Source organism: Phoxinus phoxinus, assembly GCF_949152265.1.
Source record: "Phoxinus phoxinus genome assembly, chromosome: 18".
NCBI lineage: Eukaryota > Metazoa > Chordata > Actinopteri > Cypriniformes > Leuciscidae > Phoxinus > Phoxinus phoxinus.
This window is the reverse complement of record NC_136893.1, coordinates 20,631,534-20,657,778: the sequence shown is the minus strand read 5'-3', so window position 1 is coordinate 20,657,778 and position 26,245 is coordinate 20,631,534. Positions and strand designations below refer to the sequence as shown.

The following is a 26,245-nucleotide window of genomic DNA, read 5'->3' as shown; positions in this document are numbered from 1 at the left end:
GTGGGGTATCTCATCTGGATTGTAACTTCTCTGTTTGCTCTCATAGGACCACGGTATCAGTGGTATGCGAGAGGCTGCATACTCTATGACAGAGAGAGTCTCTCCTGTAAGCATGTCCATTCTTTCATCTGGTGAACTTGAGTTTCCAAACCCTCTTCTGTCTCTGCTTCTGCCCTGTCCTTCTGTCTGTTGCTTTTATTTCCAACTTTAGTTCCAGAGTTTGCTTCAGATGGCCTGCGTTATTTGTGATGTATGAAAGTCCCTACCTTATAGTTTTCTTGCTTTGACACGTGTTTATCATCATCGTGTACAGGTGAACTTGGGATCATTAGGTAGAGATGGTTCCCCTCTAATGGTTACTGAGAACGTAACATCAGCCACTACGACACATGTTACTAAGGTATCTGAAATAAGTTGTTAGCCTCTTGTATAGAATAAGTCTTCGTGGAGGATTGAAAATGTTTATATGTAATTTTGTTTTGTAGACGGTGAAAGGAGGCTACTCGGAGACAAGAATTGAAAAGAGGATTATCATTACTGGTGACGATGATGTCGATCAAGATCAGGTAGGTGCAGGAGGAACAGGGCTGGGTGTTTTTCAATGCATTTTAGTGAGGTATATATTGATCTATGATTATATCAACTCTAGAAGGGTTAGTTCACTCAAAAATGTCTTCATTTACTCACACTTAAACCCATAAGACTTTCAACTTTGGAACACAAATGAAGTTTTTTTCCCCCAGTAATTCCTGAGATATTAATGCCCATCCGTTGAAAGTCTAGGGAAGAAGAGCCTCTTTTTCTGCTATTAACAGTGCAGCACCTTCAGGACCAGATGCATCGCAAGAATGTCTGCTCTCATGTTAACAGCCAAAGAGATTCTCCTGTGAACGCACATTGGAGAGCTTTGCAGAAGTGCGGAAGTGAAGATATTGTGTGAATAAATACTTTTAATACACACCCAAAACAATCACATTGCTTCATACATTTAGGATTAAACCACTGGAGTCACATGGATTACTTTACGGTGCTCTTTGACCTTTTTGGAGCATGAAAGTTCTGATTACCTAGTTCTGATCATTAGAAAGAGAATTCTATTTTAGGTTTCATTAAATATCTTAATTTGTGTTCTGAAGATGAACGAAAGTCTAATGGGTTTGAAATATGGTTGTTGTCATGGTGAGGAAATTTTCACACCAATATATAAACTTGCGACAACACCAGTATTACCAATAACACCGGGGGTTCGGGGTTCGCTGTGTGTATGGCAGTGGCAGCACCTGCCCATAAATTTAGGTATAGGGCACATTCTAGATCTTAGCGCTTGTTTATGATACAGTAAAACAATTTTAAGCTTTATACTGTATTGTAATCACTGGACACATAAGACACACTTTTGGCAGAATTTTAATGTCTTTGCGTTATTCAGTCTGAGGGTGGTGCTCTAATGTTGATTGACAGGTCACACGATATAGGCATAGTACGCTATCTTACAATTGCCCCATCTACATCGGATGCCCCTTTTAGAAGATGCAAAATAAATATCTGATGTCCCCAGAGTGTGTATGTGAAGTTTTAGTTCAAAATACCCCACAGATCACTTTTAAGAAGAGGGCGGAGCTTCAAGAAAACCGCGACAACACGTACTTTGTGTAAAGGCGTCACTGACCGCACATTTTACAAGATAAGAGATTCGTCAATGACACAGGATCTGTGGGATACAAAATACTAACTAAATAAATGTATCAAATAACCACGCAGAAACTTCCTGGTTCATTCTCAAAGCTGTTGCTTCTGCCGGAGTCTCTCCTTCCCCAGAAAGCAACATAGTGTCGGTCCGACTCCGTTTCAAACATATAGGGCTGGACACCACTATTTTCGTTGACTGTCATATATATATTTTTTTTATTGCCGTAGTTATCGGAAGCACAAGGTGTAAAGGCTCCGCCCTATTCTGGAAACAGCAGCTCATTTGCATTTAAAGAGACACACAAAAACAGCGTTTATTTCTCCCACCCCAAAATGGCCATTTTCAACATGGTATAATAAATGAGCTGTGGGGAATTTTGAGCTGAAACTTAACAGACACATTCTGGGGACACCTGAGACTTATTTTACATCTTGTAAAAAGAGGCATAATAGTTGCACTTTAACTTCTGTGCATGAGGGCCGGGAAATAATTCTTCCCCTCAAGCAGTCTCTCAATCACATGAGATCGCAGCAATTAGCAAACAACAATCGATTTCTGATGGACAAAATAAGCATCCTCACACATTTTTCTCTTTCGAGAAGCCATTTCACTCTAATATACTTCACAATAGGAAAGAAAAGACAATCCCAATTTCTGTTTCATGGAGACTTTAAAGTGCAAATTAATTTGTCAGAAAGCATATTACTATTACATTGGCTGCTTGTTTCCTCTTTTTTTCATTTAACTTGAAAAATAAATGACTTTTTCCCCAAGGCGCTCGCCATGGCAATAAAAGAAGCCAAGCAACAGCACCCTGACATGTTGGTAACCAAGGCTGTAGTTGTCAGGGAAACCGAATCTTCCACTCAAGATCCACATGAGGAATTGAAGGTATTTGTCACCGCTTGCTCTCGCATGCACAATTAATCCATCCATTTCAAAAATGCATATTATGTTTTCACTTCAGCGTTTATCTGTCACATTGAGCCTGCTGGTGGATAGCAGTTTGACAAGGGTGTAATGACATGTCAAAACCAGTTCAGTCAGCGCCGCATGTTAACTCTAGGTGGACGGCGCTGACAAACACACTCTTTCATTTTCCTGCGAAGCGTGCAGTTATCAAAAATCAATTGCAAGCCTTGTTTTCCATTTTACAACAGCAGTCACTTATTGCCATCTTCTAAATGTACTTTAATAAATGGTTGTATTACATGATCTGTTTTGTTTCTTTCTCCATTAGTCCTGATCTCCTCAGTTCTCAGGACTTCAACGAAAAGCAACTGTTCCTCAATGACTGCCAGTGGGTCGCCAACATCTACAGACCTCTTATGCTAAGCTTCTTGCTTCCACTCACATAAACGACACTAACATTTACACACGCACACAAACACATGCTGCCTCCCAGACGTCAGAACCGATTCCTTCTCATGTAATTTCTATTTCGTGTCTACATTCGCTGTGGTAATATGGACATGCTCGTTCAAGAGGCGCTCGGACCATTCGGGGAAGGACAGACTCGGCGTCACATCGATCAGGCGACTTAGCTGCCATTGTAGTCTCTTGCTTTTTCTTCACGAATGTGAAAACTAACCAAGCGTACTATCGACAGCCCGACGCTAACACCAAGCATGAGGCACAGGGCTTTTTGATGAACATTGCTGAAGATTTAGCTTAGTGGAGTGACAGTAGTGTCTATTGAGTAGTTTTTCTAGGCCTCATATAACACTTTTTGCAAACACTGAACCGTAGGGAAAAGCCTAGATAGCGTACATACAGTATGTCGTGCTTCTCTGATCAACAAACATTATGTTGCTATTTTGAACCTCATCTGCATGTGGCAAAGCAGGGTTTCAAATATTTTCATATACATCCAGCTAACTAAAAACTCTGGTTCAGTGTCCTTACAAACCAGAGAGGAAAACGAGACAAGACTGTATTAATGTATGATTGCCAAACCTTTTGACGGTCCTCTGAAAAGTATTTATTTCCATATTAGATATAATATGAAGATAGTGTACTTGCACATCCCCCCCTTTCTTGTTAATTACTGCTGTATTTGTTTTACAGATGTCAAGAATGCTTTTTTTTTCTCTCGGGAGCCCTTAAATATAGATATCGCGAACAGAGAAAAATGAAACAAGCCAATTTTCAGTACAAACAAGATACTATTAGTAATCAAACTTTAGATTTTAGATTGAAATCATCCCCAAGTCTGAGAGTTTTGAAATGCACGCTACGAACAGAAACACGTTTGCTTGTTGAATGCTCTTTCATCTCCTACACATATTGTTCAACTGTGAAAAATGATTTGAAGTCCAAAGAAGCCAAAACTAATTTGAGCTCAGTACATGCTGACACAATTACATAATTATTTAATGTGTTATATGCATGTGAATTTAGACTTTAAGCATTTGAAGATTGCAGAAAGCAATTTAGTATTATTTTCCAACAAGCCAATATTTAACAAACTCCCTATTGCTCTATACTTTATGAAACTTCTGTGATTTTAATTTTTTAAACGATTTCTTCCCACACAATGCTGTGCCAATGAACTAAATGATTTTTAAACACTGTCGAGATGATTCTGATTTGTTAGATATGAGACCTTTTTATGTGTAAATGTCATGAGCCGTGGTTTTCAGTGAAGCGTGACCCTTGAGCCATGATTCCCTTTACAAACGTTTCCTCTGTGAAAGCAGTAGAAATCCTGGACAGGACGTGTACGTGTTCTAGTGTTGAATGGATGAATGAGCTTTGAATTGTGTGTATTGCCAAATGAAAAACATAGCATACTTTATATTAGGATGAAAGAAGGCCAGGATAGAGTCTTAATAACCTTTGCTAACATGGTCAAGGCTTGTTGTTGTGTAACTAATGCATTTGTTCAGGACTGTGCACTATGTGAAAATTACAACACTTCACACAACCTGCAGATATCAGAAGGGAAATTTGTGTACGGCATTCTTCCAACTTGTACAGTTACAGATTTTTGAGGACACAGGTGCTTGAATAAAAAGAAAAGAAGTGCCATGCAAAGGTTGATAGTTGGATTCCAAGTCGACCACAGCGTTCTTTCGCCAGCCCATCTGCTAAGCCTATGTCAGAGTTTCGTCTCTTTACAAGGCAACGTCCTTGTTTATGCTGTAATGTTGCATTGAGGATTTGAACTTTGAGGAAAACGAGTTAAGCTTAGAAAACTACTTTAAGCATTGATTCCCCCTGAGATTCCACCTGCAGGCACTTCTGTTTACACCGCTATCCTCTTCTTTCTACTGCTTGGTTTTGTGTGTTTGCTGTACAGTGTTCGAAATAAACAAGAACCATCCATGTGGTCAAGTTTGCTGTTTTGTGAATCTGAGTTAAATAACAAGCATATACACTGGGAATTCTGCATTATCCTTGAACGGTTTAGGTACAAATATTTCCTATTTTGTTCAAGAAATGTTACATTACCTCTGTTGCACTGCCATCTTGTGGTCTACTGAAGAACATTCTCCAAACCGGGAATATGACTCCATGTACACATACATACACTGCAACAATGCTCATTTTACCCAGGCCAGAAGTGACCGTAATTGTTCCCATAAAAATCAAAATGCAGTTAATATGGTCGTTTTCTCCAAATCATCACTTTATCGTGTATCAGCATCATTATGGTTAAAGTGATGCTTATGATATTGACCCGGTAAAACTTGGCAAAAGTAGTTTTTAAGGTGGAACAGTTCAACGAAACAGCTAAAATTGGTGATTGATGCAGATTCACATTATAGGGGTTGAACCATAGACAAGAGGGTTGAACAGACTAGTCGACTTTAATGGTCTGCCATGATGACGCAGCTTGACGTCGACTAGTCGCTGATCAGAGTTGACATTTGGAGTCAAGAGAGCGCTCCACAATATTACTGGTAGGCCTATACCATGGATGGATGCTCAAAATTGATCGTGTGAACGCATGTTTTAAACAGCTTATTGTAGGCTACAGGTAAGTTAATTCTCTCTCTCTCTCTCTCTCTCTCTCTCTCTCTCTCTCTCTCTCTCTCTCTCTCTCTCACTCACTCACTCACTCATTCACACACACACACACACACACACACACACACACACACACACACACACACACACACACACACACACAGAGAAGCGCGCATATCACGTGAAGATCGCGCTCACACATAATCATTCAGCGCAGAAATGTATTGTAACTCTGTTCAATGATGTATCAACAAAATAGCGTATATTCTAGATATTAGCAATGGGCGGATCCACGATTTTTTCATAGGGGTGGCCAGGCAAGGGCCAGCAACCAGTCTTGGGTGGCACCGAAATCTTAATTATTTTAACATAAGTATTGGACTGGTTTAGTGCCTACACAGCTAAATATTATGCTTAATTGTAATCATGGAATACTGAGTGAATTTTATATATTTTTTATTACTAGGCTATTCACCACCCTCAGCTAAAGTTCAACTTGCTCAGTTAGCTTTCTGGTTCTCAAAAACCCCAATAGCTTGTTTTACATTGTTGCACCTTCATGGATAAGACATGCAGATAACTACTATAGTTTAAAGATTATTCAACCTTCATTGAATGTTATATAATCATAAATCATTAAACTCTTCGACCAATAGGCCTATTTAACTAAAATGGCCGCCTAGACAGGAAGCAGGGTAACTCATTTCCGCAGCAGTCGGAGAACAAGAACAATGGCGGAGACTAAAAGCAGTCAGACCTGTTGCGCACCTTTATGTTTCAACTCGAAAAAGAAAACCCTATTTATCATTTCACAGCTTTCCTTGCGACGAAATGTTGAAAAAGCGTTGGATTTGGGCTATACGAAGAGAGGAGGAGCCGACGTTCACAGTGAGCAAAGGCAGCACTTTTTTGGGTGCTAAGCACTTCACGAGTTTGTCAAAAAAGTTGCAACTGAAAAAGTAAACACTGCATGTTTAACTTTCTATATTAGCTGTCAAAATAAATAATTGCAACAGTTCTCATCATAGACATGTATAAAGGCTAGATGGCTTACCGGCGCTGAGAGCCAATGGGACCCGACGATGTCACACGGCGGCCATCTTAGGACAGGACCGCTCGTCCAGTTATAACATTAAAGTCTATTGTGCATGTAGTGCTGAAATAACTATATTTTGCTCAATTTTCAACCGATTTTCAAACGGCTTGGTGTGTCATAAACGTCAGGGATGCGGCTATTTAACTGCATACTTGTGAAAAATTATAGCCAAACATCGGCATCAGCACAAATCATAGCCACGTTAATAAGGTTTGTAATAAACCAAACCGTTTGTAAATCTGTCAAGAATTCAGCAAGTTACGAGCATTTGTCACTCACCTTCCGTCCACAGCAGCAGGGAGCAGCAGCGCAGTCTCCTGACCTAAGATGGCCGCCAAGTGATGACACAGCTGACTCCGCCTTGAGCCATCTAGCCTTTATACATGTCTATGGTTCTCATAGCCTAAATTAAAAAGGGGGGGGGAAAGTCTCTTTTGAATCCCCATGTGCAAGAATGTGAACAAGGCAGAAGTCAACAGCACATAAATGTCAGAATGTAAAATTAGTTATTTTATGGATTTAAAAATTATCCATTTTTGTTTGTCCTCTTTACAAATTAACGCAAAATTACCGCCTACTAATGCAGTGCTTACATAGATTATTTTAGTCCCAGACACATGTGACGCAAATACTATAACAAATACATGATGCATGCATGCAGTTTTGACACAGCTTTAATCGCCTTTTTGATTATTTCAGTCAATTGACGACAACTACAGCTACAGCACGTCTCATTTGCGCACCACGAGCACAGTGGCCTACAACAGCTGACAGGACAGGAAAGTTAGTTTTACTGACATTTGCCCTGCCAACATCTCATTTTACCGAAGAAAGCCAACTGATTTAGGACAACGCGCTTTTCTCAGTATCTGACAGAAGTGTCACCAGCTTTCACACACATCTTTCAAAATAAAAGTGGCATCAGAAAATCAAAGAATTACGCCTGTTGTTTCTTTGACTGCACCATAGACTGTAAAAAAAGGACTATGCGGCTCACTCACACAGCGGTCTTGAAACCCACCGGTTTAGAACATTGACTCTGTTTACTATGCATCACTGTCTGTTGTTACTGAAGCTCATTCGACACCTGCACATTTACGCTCTCGTTTGACTTGCACCTGGCGCTGAGGTGAAGTTGGAGTCTCACGTTTTAGTTTTTGGTCTTACGGCCACCCCTGGCCACCTCCTAGCTCCGCCACTGTATATTAGGCTACTAGTAACTAAAACCTACAGCTTCACTATTGGTAGAGAGACGCTGCCATGTGCAATTCACACGCAATCTCTCTCTCTCACACTAATACATTCATAAGTGTAATCTTTACTGTGATACTTTATCTATATCTGATGTAGAACAAGCAGAAATCTGTGAGAAATATAGGTTCAGGCTTATTTGTTCATCAATGACGTCATCAGCGACTTGTCTACGTCGACTCGACTTTCATCACATAAAAGTCGTTCAACCCCTTATATATATATATATGTGTGTGTGTGTGTGTGTGTTCATGTGAGGTGAGAGGGAAAAAAAGTGTAAAAAAACCGGCCTGACATCCGAGCAACAGTCCTCCGAGTCCATCAATATAAAATATAACAATGATGACAAGTACAATATATAACAATGAATCTTAAGAACATTACTTGTGTTCCTTAATTTATTAAAAGCAGACAGTCCATTCAAATACTTTTTTTTTCAAGCCACTACAGAGCCAGTTCATGCTAAACAGCTTGAAAATGGAAAGTAAGCATTATGTCCTAGGTATTTCGATGATCACAGCTATTACCTTTAGAAAGCACCTCGACGGGAAATGAAAAGTCTTTTACAATCAAAATGTTATCCCCTATTCAACATCATCATCATCATCATCATCAAATAATGGAATTGTAAATGAACAAACTAAACAAGAAAAGAAATCAAGACAACTTTTTAAGGCTGTTCTGGTCCTGAGGATATTTTACATACTGTTTCTCATTAAAGAGGCACACACACACACACACACACACACTAGCAAAACATAGATCTCAGTGCATGACTGAAGGAACAACCAGCTCGAGACAGCCAGTGAGCTCTTTGACTGTATAGGTAAGGCCAGCAGCATTAGCTTTGTCTTTCAAACAGACAGGGGGCATGTCAACACTGGGGGACTGTAAACTCTGTCTGATTTGAGGACAGCTGATTTAATGGGTTGAAGTCTTATAATGAAAGTAGTGTCTGTGAGGTATGGCTGAAGGGATTCATTCTCTTCAAAGGAGTTCATTAGTCCCAAGGTTCCTATGAAAAAGGCATTTGTGTGGTTCTCCACTGCCAACCGTCTAATGGATGAATATGGATTCCTCTCGACTGAACAGATGTCCTTGTAAGCGAATCCTTAAGAGTGAACCGCATGTCATTTCGTGCCCTTAAATACCCAGTCCCTGGTTGGAAAACCACGTGGTCTGTCGATACATTTACCCGAAAACAATGAGATAGCTCTTACTGCGCAGTCTTCGACAGCTTTGGTGTCAGAGATTCGAAACCAGGTTGGCAAACTTCCTCTTTTGAAAAAGCGAGAGGAAAACTTTCCGTCCGAAGAGAGTCTCGTTTGAAAAACATCCTGGAAAAAGATCCACTCTGTACTGTTCTCTCCGCTGTAGAGTTCAGTTCATCTGTCATAAGAAAGTCCTGACCGTACAGTAGAGTACCAGTGTTACGAGAAGGGGGAGGGCCTTCCGCTCTGGGGCAAATCCAATCGCATGTGCAACTGCAATAAAAAACAAAAAAATGAATAAACAATTTTACAGTTTCTGATAAGTATTTTTCACTGGCTTTATTGTATATAATTTATGTAGAAAAATGCATGATTGGCGTGATAGGCTGAAAATGATAAACCAGAAGGTCGGCATACTGAAGAATATTATAAATAAGTTCTGACCTGCTATCCTGGGGATGGTAATCTGTTTGCTGCTGCTTCCCTCCCCACCTTCACTGACTGGTTTAATCTGGATGATGTAATCCTCATCCACAGGCAGAGAGAGCTCGAGAGATGTGCTGTTAGTCTCCACCACGCTGGGCCGACTGTGTCTGCTTTGCTTGTACATGACCTTCAAAACAAACACGGATGCTTTAAAACTCAGTTTATGTGTAAGTAATTAGCAGACCGTTGAATTCAGGGTGTGCGCTATTATATATCCCGGACAGCAGCATAGCGTCGGCCCAGATCTGGTACGTGACAACACTATGTTGCTGTCCGGGATGGAACAGTAATCTGTCAACCAATCAGAATCAAGCATCCAACAATGTTGTGATGTAAACATTCAGATATAGATCATACCTTATAGCCCATAACTTCAGACTCGTTCTCCAGAGCTTTCACATGATCCCACTTGAGGATGAGTTTGGAGTCTGTAGTATTCCACATGACTTTCACTGGAGACTGGCTCGGCGCTGGAGAAAATGCATTCAAAGAACCGAACGTCACATTTCAGAGCAGTTTAAAACTTCTGGGTTAAATGCTTGTGTATGAAATCATTTTTTTTTTAAGCTGCTTACAACATTAAAGGGATAGTTCAAAATGAAAATGTGGTAATCGTTTACTTGCACTCATTCAAAACACTTTTAAAAAATGTAATCCATATGAATTTACTGCTTTTATTGACATGTACGCATCGATTAGCACACATCATCAATTATGGCAAATGGAAACTTGACCCTACTTGCCTGACATCCAAGGTTATTGTGCATCAAGAAAGTATGTTTAAGGGATCTGTTTACCGTATTTGAAGCGCTCCGTGTATGTGCACTGATCAATGATTAAAGGTGAACTATGCAGGTTTTTTACCTTAACCGAACAGCTTCGGAGTCATTGGAATGGTTATATTACTTTTTTCGGGTTGAATGGTGGTTGTTTCGCACCCCCCTATCGCATGTGAGCGGGAAAAACACACTTGCAATTTTGAGCCGCCGGGCCGCCGGACGCGGCGTCAGGAAGTATCGTGTGATATCAGGTCTCGCGATGTAACAAATTGCTTTACGGCAAAAAGAAATCTGCTAAAATTCAATCATTATTGCGCTCCCTCACGCTGTTCGAACCCAAATGAAGAAGACGTTGTAAAGAATGTCCCGTCTGCTTTGATGTCGTTGATCTACTAGCCTCTGGTATCTGAGAGTCGACAACAAGTTTTTCGACAGTGTTGTCAAATATCTATTCCGGAGCTGTAGGGGGAGCTCTATAGAGAAACCTGCCAGCAAAAAGCGAGAATACAGCGAAGAAATTCCCGAAACTGCATAGCCCTGCTTTAAATGTGAATAAAATCCAGGACTTGGATTAAACCGCTCTATACATATGGATTCATTTTACAATGTTTTGAAGTATGACATTTTTGGGGGAACTTTCGGGATTCATTAAAACATTTTCATTTGTGTTGCGAAGATAAAAGAAAGTCTTATGGGTTTGAAACGACACGAGGGGGGGGGGGGGGGGGGGGGGGGGTAGATGATGACAGAGTTTACATTTTTGAGTAAATTATCCCTTTAACTTTCCTTACTAATGATGAAATCGAAACAATCCCTGAAATATGCACTGTAAATATATATATATATATATATATTTACAGTGCATATTTCAGGGATTGTTTCGATTTATATATATATACAGAAGAAAACTGGCAGCTGTGGTTGCCAGAAAAATTCTGTAAAAATGTAAATATATTTACAGAAAAACCTGTAAATTTCCCAATTCAAACCTGTAATTTATACAAAACAAATACACCGGTAAATCCAACAGCACTTTCTGCTGAATTAGCAAGACCACGCTGCTACTAAAATCTGTTTTGCACTTTTAACATATACTAACATCCACCATAATAACAGTGATGGTAAAGAGGATTCACCACATGATGAATCAAAGATCATCACAAGCTTTTCCACGAGCCGAGGTAAATACTAGTATGGGTGCACACAGTGTCATTCACACAAATACAAAACACCATCATGGTAACACACAACACTAAAATAATGCAATAAACCTTAATTTAACAACATAAGATGGAACGTAAAACTTAATGTTAACACATTAACAGGTTTTTGGCACTTTTTTTAAAGTGAGGTTATGTTTATAGAGAATAACCCAATGGCCAAGGCCCACGTCACACTTACGGGGTCTCTTAGTGGTGACATTCACCACGGCACTATCAGGTCCCACACCAGCACTGTTATAGGCTTTGAGTTTGATGTGGTATGTACTGCTGGGGTCCAGCCCGCGGATGACAGCAGACGTCCTGTTTCCCACAGTCCTCACCACACTAGCTGTGTCCGCTCTGTCCTTCGTGCTCCAGTACCTCAGCTGAAATTCACAGTCAACTAGATGTCATGATCACAACACAAAGTGCCGTTCATTCAGCTGTGGTGCTCATGTGGGTTCAAGTCTGTCTTGCCTATTAATATTATTAATTATTAATATATTACTATTCTAATAATGTAAAAATCTCACTTCCCTAAACCAAAGATCTTACCTAAATTCCCCAAAATATTACTTCATCTTAATATAATTGTTTATAAGTAGTTACTGTAACTGTTATGAGTATAGGAACAGTCAGATGAGTTGCGCTGTCCTCACCTCATAGCCCATGATGCGTGTCCTACTGGTGCTCCAGGGTAAAGGCTTCCAGCTGACCTCCACTTCTGAGGCTGACAGGCTCTTGGCACGGATGCGACTGGGGGCGCGACTCGGCTCTATGGTCAGAATAATCATTACTGTAATGTCTTTAGGCTCATTATTAGAGCAATGATGCACTAGCAAATGTTCAGTACGTTCAGTTTCCTCTATGTAAACACAGAACAACACTGCAGCTACAGTACATAATGTTGAGCATAATGAGTTTGAGCATTTCATAAACCTGTTTATACTTAAAGGTCATTTCTGGTCCACTGGCACTGACTTTCATTGTACAGACGTCATTGATTGAGCCAATGTTGCTTATGCTGGACCACTCACACAAAGAGTGTTTGGGTGCACCACAGAGTGTTTATACTTATTGAGGGACTGGACTTACGAATGGCTTATTTATAGACTACCGGACCAAATGTTTGAAATAATTATGATTTTTAAAAAGTCTCTTATGCTCAGCAAGGCTGAATTTATATGTCAAATACAGTAAAAACAGTAATATTGTAAAGTATTATTACAATTTAAAGCAAATGTTTTCTATTTGAATGTATTTTAAAATGTCATTTATTCCTGTGAATTTTCATGGTTGCTCCAGTCTTCAGTGTCACATGATCTCTCAGAAATCATTCTAATATGATGATTTGATGCTCAAGAAACATTATTATCAATGTTGAAACCATTTTTTTGTGTGAAAATCATTCATCATTCTTTTTTTAGGATTCTTTGATAAATAAAAAAGAACACCATTTATTTATTTAATTATATATATATATATATATATATATATAATTAAATTAATGCTAATATAAATTCCATTTATATTTGTAATATTATAAATGTCTTTACTGTCACTCTTGATCAATTTAATGCAAGTACTATTATTATTTTTAAATTGTGCTCACCCTAAATTTCTGAATGGTAGTTTATGATGGGTTCTACAATAATATGACGTAGCAAAAACTATATTTCAACATTGATAATAATAATAAATGAGCATAAAATCAGCATATTAGAAGAATTTCTGAAGGATCATGTGACACTAAATACTGAAGTAATGATAGTGAAAATTTAGCTTTGAACACAGGATCAATACACTACATTTTAGAAACTATTCAAATAGAAAACTTTACAATATTACTGTTTTGACTGTATTTTTCAAAAAATTTCAGCTTTGGTAAGCACAAGAGACTTCGTTAACACTTTGTTATACATGTTACATATAGTTGCTATAGTAATAACTATACATTGTGCATAATTACATGGAACTACACCTAAACCAAACCTAATCCCAACCCTATAGTAAGTACATGTAGTTAATTATTATTATATTAATAATATTATAAAATATTATTATTGTCTCTGCATAATAAACTTGATTTTAAATTCATTGAGAAATTCATAATTGAGAAAACTACACATTGCATCTTCAACTTAATGAGTTTATACCATAAATGGAGGTTGGTAAGTTGGTTTTACCCTCTTCTGCTGAGTAGATAGTGGTCACGGGTCCAAAGGGACCTTCTCCTTTGTTGTTGTAAACTCCCACTTTCACATGAAATGGAGAGAATGGAGGGATGCTCTCGTTCTTGAAGATGTATCGAGATGCATCAGGAGACGTCACGGCCGCCTGCATCCAGCTTTGGCCACCGAGAGGGCGGAAAGCAACCACGTAGCCGAAGCCTGGACCGCACTGCAGCTCTTCTGGGACTGGCTGGAGAGACACAACAAAGAAAGAGAGATGTATCATAATATCACAGCAGTGTTATACAAGAGGCTTCGTCTCAGTATAAAATCCCTTTCACGGTCCTTGAACATATTTTTTCGCTTTTCACATTTTGAAACATAATTGCTTAAATCCATAAACATTTTGTCTGCCTCACTGAAGAGCGTCTGCTTTTAAAAAAAAAAGTTAAATTACAGACCAACCAAGCTGACAGCATGATGGGTCTGTTTTAGACACAGGCCAGTGGACGGTCCACCATTCACAGCTACTTTTGTGCACTTAAATGTGCGAGCAAGAGCTTGTTTTGTTACCTCCCAAGTGATGACAAGCTCAGAGCGACTGCCACCTCCTCCGCTGACTCTGGCTGGGGTCGTCCTTGGCACTGTAAGAAAAAAATAAATACTTTTTACGCCAGTTTTACAAGATGAGAAACACCAGAAGTGCAGACAGGGCATTTTTTTCCCACTCCATCTGTTTAGCATGATGCCACAGAGACACTTTCCTGGCTGCTACTTGGTCTCGTTCTCCTGGGTTCTGCTACTTGGTTTTGAGTAAAAAGGTTTAATACATAATATGGTTGGAAGAGTATGTCAGTCTTAAAAATGTTGTACAAGTGCCTTGTACTATTATAGCAAACCTGTACACTTTACTAAACCTTATTCGTCAGAAAACGCTAAGCATTTTTTTCAGTTGCTACAGTATATCTGTGGAAGTGTTACTAGTATCTCATTTCACAGATAGTTTCTTTCGCTGTTTTTTCCGTATAAAATGTCGATACAATGTAAAGTATTTGCTCTGGCTCTTGTTTTAAATGATTTTGTTCTGTTATTAAGCTTGTTGTTGTCATCTGTTGACGTTGTACAAACAGAATGTGATGGTTAGTTGGTGTGGCATTAGCCCCGCCCCTTCTCCCCTGTGATTGGACGGATGGGTAAAAAGTCAGAGTGACGAGCGTTGCGTTTAACCCAAAGTTGAACATTCTTCAACTCTCGGCGGCCGGTAAAAAACGCAGAGATCGCTCAGAGCTTCAGCTCCCGTTGAAAACAATCGGAAAAATACGCCAGCCGCGTGAAAAAAACGGTTCGGTGGAAAAAGCGCCTTACAGTATTAAACAGGAAAAAGTCAGTGTTGCTTTCAATAAGAATTACAACATAATTTTCTACTATAAAGGCGGCTCACCAGTGTGTTCATGTCTTTACTCGCGGACGTCTGACCACGACGGACTGAACAGAAGAAATGAACCAGAGAAGATGTTCAAATCAACGAAGGCGGAGCCTCAGGGCCACACCTATCTATGACAATCGCCACGAACGAATAAAAGTTCAAGGGCGTAAACCAACTTTTCCGGAAGTGTGCCTTGGCAAGCTATTTCAAAATACAAAAACAAACTTTGTTTTGACCGCATTTTGTTCGAAATGATGTCCCACTAACATAAACATAACATAAATCGAGGCCTCGAGGTGACATTTAATGTGTGATAAGTGCATGGGAGTAAACAAGTAACTACATATATTACGTACATGTGTCCTTGGTCCTGATTTTTTGTGAGGGTTTGCTGGGCTCCCCGGTGCCTATGGAATTAGTGGCCAGCACTCTGAACTCATATTCAACCCATGGACTCAATTCAACCACACGGGCTGTCAGCTGTTGCCCTCCCAGAGACTCCGGCACTGAGAAAAGACGAGGTGATATTAAAGATATTTCAAGAAATCTGATACAAAAAATCACTTGGATACTGAGTGAGTGAGTGAGTGTGTAGTTACAAAAATATCTAAATACGTGACATGCTGTATACTCAATTCAATAGAATTCAAGTTTAGTTTACTATAAATGTCAGTACATTCGCCAGTACACTTTAATCGTATTTTAAAGGCAATGTAATTATGAAATGATACATAACGATGTCCTTAAATCCTACTTAAGTGGGTCAAAAAGCACTCTAAAGATTAATTAACTGCAATACATAATGTACATTTAAATAATGCTTTTTCATTTAATTGCAATTAACATGCAATTAACTGTAATGAAACATTAATTTCAGTTCACACTTATAACACACTTGGTGTCTTTTTAAAATTATGCTAAAGTGGACTTCTTCAATCACACAGTGTAAAGATAATCTATGCAAGAGGCTGTACAGAAAGCACAGAAGAAATGACAGTAGATATTTAGTTTAATCATAAACACGGAGTAAAAAGAATAATGTAAAAAAAAAAAGTGTTTATGACATATCACCATGAATAAAGAAATGATAAAAGACTGAAAAGAATGCATAGGGCTAATGCCAAACCAATCTAACATGAGTGGTGACTAATAAGACACTCGCACATCATTGTGATAAACTGCATATTAATGAAAACGAGCAATTCCTGCGCACCTGTTTTGGCCGCCTGCCATCCGAGAGAGAAGGGGCTTCGGATCTGAATGTTGTAAGCAAAGACCGGACTGCGGTTATCGGGGCCTGGACTCCAGGACACGAAGGATGTTGTCTCTGTCACTTCATCAACTTTGATGTCCAGCGGTGGGTCAGGGGGACCTGTGAGGAAATGATTTTAAAACTTCAAAAAGATATCTTTTTTTTGGTCCTAGTTTATATGAAGTGTCTCTAAGTATTTTTTATATCATTTAAATGAATCATTTAATATAATTCACGGTTGCACTTTATTTTAAGGTGTCATTGTTACAGTGTAATTATACATTTAAGTACTGAGTACAACTACATGTATTTACTATAGGGTTAGGGTAGGATTAGGACTTGGTTTAGGGTTAGTTGCATGTAATTATGCATTATTACTACGGTAAGTACATGTAACGTATGTAACAAGGACACTGTAAAATAAAGTGTTACCCAATTCACTTATTGTGTACACATTTTTACACTGTACTTATATATATAAAAAAATGACTTCATGTATTTACAGTTGTAGTTCATTTATGTAAATACATCTACAGTATAATTACACTGTTGACACTGAAGTTTAATCCTAGTAGGATTTTGTGTACAAGATTTTGTTTGGATAAACATTACCTCGTACCACAACATCTGTTGCTATAGACGCACTGTCCACTTTAGTCTGTACAGCGCATGTGTACCTTCCTGCATGCCTTAGCTGAATGTTACGAATCATAATGTCACCGGCGGATGTCTATGAGCAAACACACAATAATATACACAGTCTTCTGTTAGATTCAGATTTTTCAGCGTCTTCTACAAACATGAATAGCAGAATAGCAGAGAGTAAAATGATATCATGCTAAAAGAATGACACGTACCCCACCGACTTTTTCGAAATATCCTCCATGGCTTCCAAAATTGATCAACTGCTCGTTGAAAAACCAGGTGAATCTGACGTCCAGGGAGGGGTCGCGGGACACCTGGCACGGAATAACAACGCTCTCTCCGACTGTCACGTCCAGCTGGGTGGCTTTAGAGGTGATGATGGTTGGCTCTGAAATAACAACGAGATGGTCATGCAGCTAATACATTTATAACTGTGCATTCCTAGTCATCAGTAGCTTGGTGCACAAAACAGCAGTTGTTGTATTGAAGTATATTATGACCAGACCACGCTCTTAAAAAAGAGATGTTACACGTTAACCATTGGTGGAGCCGGTTCTCTTTATCTGAGGAAGGCGGTGCATTGATCAGCACACTTCTGCCACCACTAGATGTCACTATGCTGTTAGATTTACATCTTCTGAAATAAATGACTCCTCATATAATCAATGATTCTTAATGTCTGTCTATCTATCTATCTATCTATCTATCTATCTATCTATCTATCTATCTATCTATCTATCTATCTATCTATCTATCTATCTATCTATCTATCTATCTATCTATCTATCTATCTATCTATCTATCTATCTAATTTGCTATATCATCACACCTGTTTGATATTCCTCAGATGTATTTGTTTTATTTAAGGGATGTCAACGAAAGGGTCAAGATGACCAACACAACAATATTGCATATTAATAAAACAGCTGGTTTAGCTTTAATTTACGGGATGAATCATTACTGATCAGTAATCTCTGGATTACCCTTGTGCTGAATTATTCATGCTTTATCACGCACTGTGCTGTGAACCTCTCGCAGAGATGTCTTTTTAATAAGGCAAACACGTGAATTTTGCTGGGGCAATTTTACTTAAACTGTTAGCAAATTAACATGTCAAATGAACATGCATTCAGGATCCAGGCTTTCATGTGAAAATGAGAGAAGAAACCAGAGAGTTTCTATAGAAACCAATTTCAAAGACAAGAGGGACCACCAAACTGCTGTTCTAATAGAATGCTGGTATTGTTACGTCGTCTTGTCAGATGGGTGAGGAATGAGGAAAATGGAAAAAAAGGCTGCTTTAGATGGATCTAAACTCTAATGAAACACAGCACAGTTGTTCCCACACATATCATGCATCTCTAATGCTCGCCGAATAAATCAATTCCCCATTAACCACGAGCACAGTTCATCTAGACAGAGTGTGGAGATAAGATAAGAAGCTTGCGCTTTACTCTCATAGTGGCAAAGACTAGTAAATCGTTATTTCGTACAAAATGTTACGTAATTCAACTTTTTATTAAATTACACACTAACGTTAAAAAGTTGGTACGATTTTTTACGTCTCTTACGCTCAGAAAGAATCAGTAAAAACTGTATTATTGTGAAATATTATTACAATTTAAAATAACTGTTTTCTATTTTAAAGGGGTGGCTGACTATGATTTCACTTTTCTAACTTTAGTTAGTGTGTAATGTTGCTGTTTGAGAATAAACAACATCTGCAAAGTTACGACGCTCAAAGTTCAAAGCAAAGGAAGATATTTGCTTTTAAAGAAATAGTTTTTTAAGGACTACAACAAACGGCTGGTAGGGACTACACAACATTCCTCCCGGGTTTAGTGACATCACCAACCCTAGAATTGACATAAACCCATCCCCTAAACACGATTTATAGATTATCAAGACAGAATATGCTAATCAATGACTAGAAGATATCTACACATAAGCTACATAAATTTATCAACTAATCATTCAGAAATTTCCTGTTGCTTCTACATGTTGTCACTTCCTCTTGAGTCTCTCCATCATTGTCTGACTTCGGTTTGAACATAAAAGGCTAAAAGTTTTTAAATTTTCAATGCATGTCTGTGTGAGGTAAAAGGACACAACCTCTTGAAGCCCCGCCCCCTGTGACGGGAGCAGCAGCTCATTTGCATTTAAAGGGAAACACACAAAATGTGTTTTTGCTCACCCTCAAAAAGTTATTTTATATAGACTTTAAAGGACAAGTTCGGTATTTTACACTTAAAGCCCTGTTTACAGATCGTATCTGATGAAATAGAACGGTTAAGATTAAACTTTGGACAGATGCTGCTGTCGCAAGAATTTTAGGTTTATATCGCTTTCCCCCCTCACCCCCACAATGGTTGTCTATGTGCACTGGAAGATTCCTTCCTAAAACACATTAAACTTTCGTTTACAAAGACGTGAAACTCACCGAGTGGTCAGGGGTGTTCACTGATACGGTTCCTGAAAAAGATGCTTTCCAACAGGTTTTATCGTAGTTTTTGTCCAACTTGACTTGTATTGAATGTGCTATGTGAGGTGCGGTATTACTCCGCCGCTGGAGTGTCTATTATTCAAGCTCTCAACGGAAGAATCACGGGTGTGACACGTTTGGCAAAATAGGTCCACAAAAGCTAAATAAACCTAAAATTCTCACGACAGCAGCATGTGTCCAAATTTTAATCTTAACCGTTCTATTTCATCAGATACGGTCTGTAAACAGGGCTTTAAGTGTAAAATACCGAACTTGTCCTTTAACTGTGCGTTCACACCGCCGCCGGCGACAGCGTCAAATTGGCCGGAAGCCATTCATTTTCAATGAGAGCCGGCGGCGAGCTCCGGCGAGGGCGGCGCGTCTTGGACGGCGAGAGCGGTGAGAAGAGTTGAAATCAAGTCAACTTTAAGGCAACCAATCGGAATGTAGAAGTCCTCCGCCTGAGAGGATACCAGAGAACACAATCCTGTAAACTTTGGTTCCGACCACATTAGTTCCAAAGCAAAATGGAGGAAAAGTTAATTATTTCTGTTGCGGGTTTTCCGTTATTGTACGACTTGTCCCTGTTTACATACAGGGACATTAATAAAAAGAACGACGCATGGAAAAAGGTGTCTGAAATTGTTGGTGTTTTGTTACTTTCACATTTAAAAGATTTCATTAGGTTAACTTATACCCTACGTGTGGCCAGTCTGCACAAAAATAGGATACTGATTTATGTTCAGTTCTTATTTGCTTTGCGGCTCCTTTAAATAAAGTTTTTTTTTTAAATCACGCATTCTAAAATCTACGTCAGAGCGCCCCCGAATCTCACGGCGTTGGTGGCAGGGCGGCGAGAGCGAATTTTGCCGCTCTCGCCGGCGGCGGTATGAACGCACAGTAACATGCTATATAAAAATATCTGTGGGGTATTTTGAGCTAAAACTTCACATACACACTCTGGGGACATCAGAGATTTATTTTACATCTTGTGAAAAGGGCATTATATCACCTCTATATATATTTTAAAATGTAATTTATCTCTGTGATGTCAAAGCTGAATTATCAGCATCATTACTCCAGTCTTCGGTGTCACGATCCTTCAGAAATCATTCTAATATGATGATTTGATGCTCAATAAACATGTATTATTATTATCAATGTTGAAAACAGTCGAGCTGTTTAGTATTATGTGGAAACCGTGATAATTGTTTTTCAGGATTCTTTGATAAATAGAATGTTCAAAATAAATAAATATTTTATAACAATGTAACAAAGTCTTTGCTGTTACCTTTAAACTATTTAATGCATCCTTTCAACTTAAATGTCCCAGCATACCTTTCACCACTAGTGTGCCTGCGCTGCTTGCCACTCCAAACTGGTTTCTCGCCACACAAGTGTAAAGACCTGCGTCGAGTTTGGTGATGTTGGATATCCGGAGACTGCCATTATCCAGCACGGAGACTCTAGACAACAAAGTGACATGATGAAAGCCTTGCAACTCATTCATACACCCTATATAAAAAACAGTTATTATATTACACTGAAGATCAATGACCTTTAGTCTGGACACAGAGATCAATAGGCGATAAGACATCATTAAACAATTATACAGGACATTTACAATTTTAAATTCACATGTTAGATCATTTTTATGTATAATTTGTATTATGAATTGACATTATATTATAAAATAATATGTATGTACTGTATATTTTACTACTGTATTGTGTTTTTACAAAGAATGAAACATTGAAAAGCCAAACACATTTGCTCTGCTAAAACAGCTCTGATATATTCACTCAAGCTCTTTCCTCAAAGGATTCTTCAGTAGTTTATTCAGCTACTTTCACTACCAAGGCTTTTCACATCACAAAACAACATTGTTCTGGTGATTCTGTCACTTTTGAATCACCTTCATGTCATTCCAAACCTGTATTATTATACTTTCTTAATTCTGTGAAACATAAAAGGTGAACTGCTTGTTTGACTTTTTGAAGCTCAAAAATGACAAAAAAGCACCATAAAAGAATCATAAAATTGAAAAACAGACTGATTTTGCCTCCCAAAATACAAATTTAAGCTTAATAAAATCTACACGTTCTGCTACAAGTGCAGAAGAAAAAGTGAAAATGAGCTTTTATTCATGAAGGCCAAAATGGCACTTCATTTACACCGTGACCTTTCACTATGCAGTGGTCATCTTCACAGCAGAAGAAGACACATCTGCTCCCAGACCAAGGCAAACAGACCTTTTCTTCATGAACATGCCAATGTTTGCCATGCCAAGAGTTCAGTAAGTAGAATTTTTAGAAATGGAATCATGTTGATATGAGAGCTTTCAGCAGGAATGTCATTGCATGTATTATCTTCGATGGTTTTACTCTAGCTGAGGCCAGAATTACTCTTCCATCAAGCAGATGATAGCGTGGAACTTTTATTGCTAAATGAAGCAGTAATAAACCGCAGGTCTTGATGCCCAATTTTGATTTGTTGACTACAGCCGCGTTTCCACCCAAATTACCTGGAACACTTTGTCCCAGGAACTTTTTTTCCCCCAGACCTGCTGATGTCTGTTTCACCCGCTGGATTTTGTCCTCTGCATATAAGCTTAATAAAGCCTGAACCTCGTCGTTGGGCCATCGGACGTATTTTTTAAACTCCATTTTTGATTCGAATAGCAAACAACTCTTACTGCACGCCCCGCAACAGGCTTTTAAAAATGGTGGTTGAAATGAAATGCTGCGTGGAGTCAACCAATCAAAATGCTGCGTGAACTCCACCAATCAGCATGTTCAGTGCCCAAGTCCCACCCCTGAAAGATCCTGAACTTTGAAAAAGCTCACAAGCAGGGACTTTCTGAGGGGACCATTTTTTTTACCAGGAACTTCATTTAGACCTGCGGTCTAAAGACACCGAGTACCACCCCAAAGTTCCTAGTTCCTCGGGAAACTTCCTGTGGTGAAAATGTGGCTTATATTTGTTCGTTTTTTTCGACGACCAGCACTTTAAAAAAAAAAGTGACCCATATGCGATATCTGGATTTACACTATACACTTGGCGAATCAACCCAAAATCGATGTAGGCTACTGACCCGGAAAAGCTTAGGCCGAAAAGCAGTATTTTCCCCAAGAAAACCATTATAAAGAAAGCACTTAACCATTTAGTGCATTGCGTTCATATTCTGGGCTCATCTGCTCGCCTGTGTACAGTATTAATCATCAATAAGGCATATATTGGTACTGAATTTGATCTTTTAACATCACTGGTTTGGTGCATTAAGGCAGATTGATCCCGGAATGCTGTAGTGTTTTTTCTAATTAACCATATTTATAAATGAACATTAACCTAGATTTCAAAAGGCTTTAAAATGTGTTGTTGTTGTCATTATACCCAATGCACTGACTAATGTCAACTAACCTCACTGTAACGTGTTACCAGCAATTTCACTGCAATGCATTTTTAATATCTGTCAGCCGAAGTGACAGGATCTTGACGAAATTTGAAAAAAAAAAAGTATAATTATGCATGAATACATTTGTGCAACTTTTCCTCATTTATGCACAAACGTGAAAAGCTGGAAACTGGCTACAATCATATTTGCATAGTACAGTCAGCAGATTTCTAACAAGTACTACATATAAAAGCCAAATTGTGCATAAAGAAATGAAAGGAACATTTTCCCTTCCCGCATGATCATTATAGAAGAAGCCTGAAAAGCTGTTCTTTGGCTCTCTCTCTCCCCCTCTCTCTCTCTCTCTCTCACACACACACACACACACACACAAACACACTCCCAGTAGTGCAGCAGTGTTTAATGAGAGACTCTGTCCCTCAGAGCTCGAGATAGTGGGTGGATGTTAGCGCAAGGCTGATGGACAGTGATGGCTACTAATGATTTTCTTACAGCGGCTCCAGACTCAAGAGTTCACAGGTACTCTCTCCATGGAGACAGCGCCATACTGCTTTATTCCTCAATGGATTCATCTGAAGTGTATGCTAACGAGAATTCTGTGATGCACTGCCTTACATTCAGACTTGAGTCATTGATCTGGAGGCATAACAGTGTCTGAGAGGAGGCTCTAAGCTGTCGTTTACATGCACATTATATGTTTAATAAGCCGACAATGCATGTGGTCATGTAAACGCGCAAACCCATTTTACTTTTTTTTTTTTTTGCCCGTGTTCTGTCGGCTTATTGAAGTGTGATTCATTGTGTGTGATATGTGACAGGAAAGCATCAAAGCTGAATCTTCAGCATCATTACTCCAGTCTTCAGTGTCACATGATCCTTAAAATTCTAATATGCTGATTTGATGCTCAAGAAACATTTATTATTATGTTGAAAACATTTGTGCTGCTTAATAGTTTTGTGGAAACCGTGATAAAGAAAAATCTCAGGATAATTTGATTGATAGAAAGTTCAAAAGAACAGTGTTTATTTGAAACACAGATTATTTTTCTTTACTGACACTTTTGATACATTTCATGCATCTTCACTAACATTAATTTCATTCAAAAACAAATATTGACCCCCAAACCATTGAATGGACGCCTGTCTATATATGTCATTGTTTTAATTTATACATAAATTCATACATAAATGGCTGACAAAAGTTCTGAATATTTCAGATAAAATAACAATGGGGTTTTTAGAATGATATTTTGGTGACACAAAGCTTTAAAACAATATGCTTTTATTGTTGTTTCACTGTAAAAGTTCATAATTATTATTTGCTTACAGATTGGATAATTACTACATTGGACAGACTCTTTAAAAACATATTTTTATGAAAAATAATAACAAACATTAATACATTTTGTGATTTAATAATTTATGAGGTTTAGACATTTCAACCAACCATCTAAAAATATATAAAAATTAGATTTAATGTTGGACAACAACATTTGGAAGGCTGAATTTTCTACTAAATTCAAATAATTTACAAAACAGCTTCAACGTTCAGAGGTTGGCTGATTGTTCAAGCACTTTTGATGTTATTCTGTGCCGTGAAAAAAGGTGATTTTTTTTCTTTTTAAGATCAAGTATATGCAAATGCAGCGGCTGTTGTGTTGAGACGGTTTGATGTGAATAACCTTTGATCAGTAACAACCCTCCGCCTGACCTGAATCATATTGCTCTGTCTGTATCACTTTAATAAACAGGTTCTTGGCAGACAAAGGGAAATGGGTTGGTAAAAATACCTGTGGCTCTCTCGCAAGGCTTCTTTGCCCTTCCTCCAGGAGATCATCCCGCGTGGAGACATGCGAGGCCTGCACTCAATCAAAACATCTCCACCCTGCCGAGCCAATGTCTGTGCCTTTAGCACACTGTTGGAGAAATCTGGTGCCACTGCTGAAGTGAAGAGAAAAACAAGCATCTTACAAAACTGACACAGAGAAAGAAAGATAGAATGACTCCTAAAAGTGTTTTAAAAGCACATACAATGTCTGCATTACAAAGGAAAATAAAGAGAAACAGCTCAAGAACATTGACCAAACAAAAAAAAACATATTTTCTAGACATGTCACACAAAATGTGTCTCGGAATATACAGAAACAATATTTTTCTAATATTATTAATTTATTGTATCATTATTTCAAACAAAAAAATGAAATCAAATATTTTGTCAAAAAATGATTAGCAATAATTTGATTCTTCTAATGAGGCTTTTTTTTCATTACAACAATCGGACAGTTGTATCGCTCAATTTTTTTTACCTGTTCACATCCCCCAAAATAATATCAAATTTTAATTTAGGAATTGAAATACGCTCATCATAAGAGTCAAGTCACAGTAGTATAAAAGTGCATTTTAATGTACATTACCATTCAAAAGGTTGGGGTCGGTTATTTTTTTTAAAAAGAAGTCTCGATAACACTTTATTTTAAGGTGACGTAGTTACACGTTACATGTACTTACTAAAGTAATAACCGTAAATTGTGCATAATTACAAGCAATTAACTCTTACCCAACAATAAGTACATTAGTAGTTAAATAAAACTTCTCAATACTTATTTATATAATTACACTGTAACAGCGTCACATTAAAATAAAGTGAAATGTCTTTTGCTTCCCAAAGTATAAAAAATACAGTAAAACTGTAATAATATTTAAATTTACAATATTTTAATATATCATAAAATGTAATTTATTCCTGTGATGCAAAGCTAAATTTTCAGCACCATTCCTCCAGTCTTCAGTGTCACATGATCCTTCAGAAATCATTCTAATATGATGATTTGTTGCTCAAGAAACATTTCTTATTATCAATGTCCAAAACAGTCGTGCTGCTTACATGCTTTGCTTCTATTCTTTGATGAATAGAAATTTCAAACGAACAGCATTTATATGAAATCGAGTTGATTATAACAGTATTACAAAACTTTTAAAGTCTTATATGCTGTCACTTTTGATCAATTGAATCCATTCTTGCTGACAAAAAGTAGTAATTCATTTATTTATTTTCTTTTGAATGATAGTGTACTTTTGAGTGAACTAATAAACAAGACAAAACAATTAGTGTTATGTCACTGACCCGCGTTCTTCCACGCAACCTGTCAAATGTCTACATCTCTATC

General features: G+C 38.2%; 2 protein-coding genes across 6 annotated transcripts in view; one reads left to right on the top strand and one right to left on the bottom strand.

Annotated features, from left to right (window-relative positions):
• Positions 1-5,018, top strand: part of LOC306986447 (uncharacterized protein) — a 59,372-nt gene extending 54,354 nt beyond the window's left edge. The window contains exons 19-23 of the mRNA XM_079589675.1: positions 47-106; positions 314-400; positions 486-566; positions 2,465-2,581; positions 2,931-5,018. Of these exons, the coding sequence (XP_079445801.1) occupies positions 47-106; positions 314-400; positions 486-566; positions 2,465-2,581; positions 2,931-2,936 (351 nt within the window). The 3' untranslated portion in view covers positions 2,937-5,018. The remainder of the gene's footprint in view (positions 1-46; positions 107-313; positions 401-485; positions 567-2,464; positions 2,582-2,930) is intronic.
• A 3,351-nt stretch (positions 5,019-8,369) lies between these two features.
• Positions 8,370-26,245, bottom strand: part of cntn3a.1 (contactin 3a, tandem duplicate 1) — a 93,789-nt gene continuing 75,913 nt past the window's right edge. For all 5 annotated transcript variants that reach the window (XM_079588429.1, XM_079588427.1, XM_079588431.1 and 2 more), the window contains exons 11-23: positions 24,869-25,019; positions 21,002-21,129; positions 17,394-17,569; positions 17,149-17,266; positions 16,498-16,656; positions 15,641-15,790; positions 14,432-14,502; positions 13,874-14,108; positions 12,347-12,462; positions 11,887-12,073; positions 10,064-10,176; positions 9,665-9,833; positions 8,370-9,493 (exon numbers count right to left, since the gene is read on the bottom strand). In XM_079588429.1, coding sequence (XP_079444555.1) covers positions 9,402-9,493; positions 9,665-9,833; positions 10,064-10,176; positions 11,887-12,073; positions 12,347-12,462; positions 13,874-14,108; positions 14,432-14,502; positions 15,641-15,790; positions 16,498-16,656; positions 17,149-17,266; positions 17,394-17,569; positions 21,002-21,129; positions 24,869-25,019 — 1,865 coding nt within the window. In that variant the 3' untranslated portion in view covers positions 8,370-9,401. The remainder of the gene's footprint in view (positions 9,494-9,664; positions 9,834-10,063; positions 10,177-11,886; positions 12,074-12,346; positions 12,463-13,873; positions 14,109-14,431; positions 14,503-15,640; positions 15,791-16,497; positions 16,657-17,148; positions 17,267-17,393; positions 17,570-21,001; positions 21,130-24,868; positions 25,020-26,245) is intronic.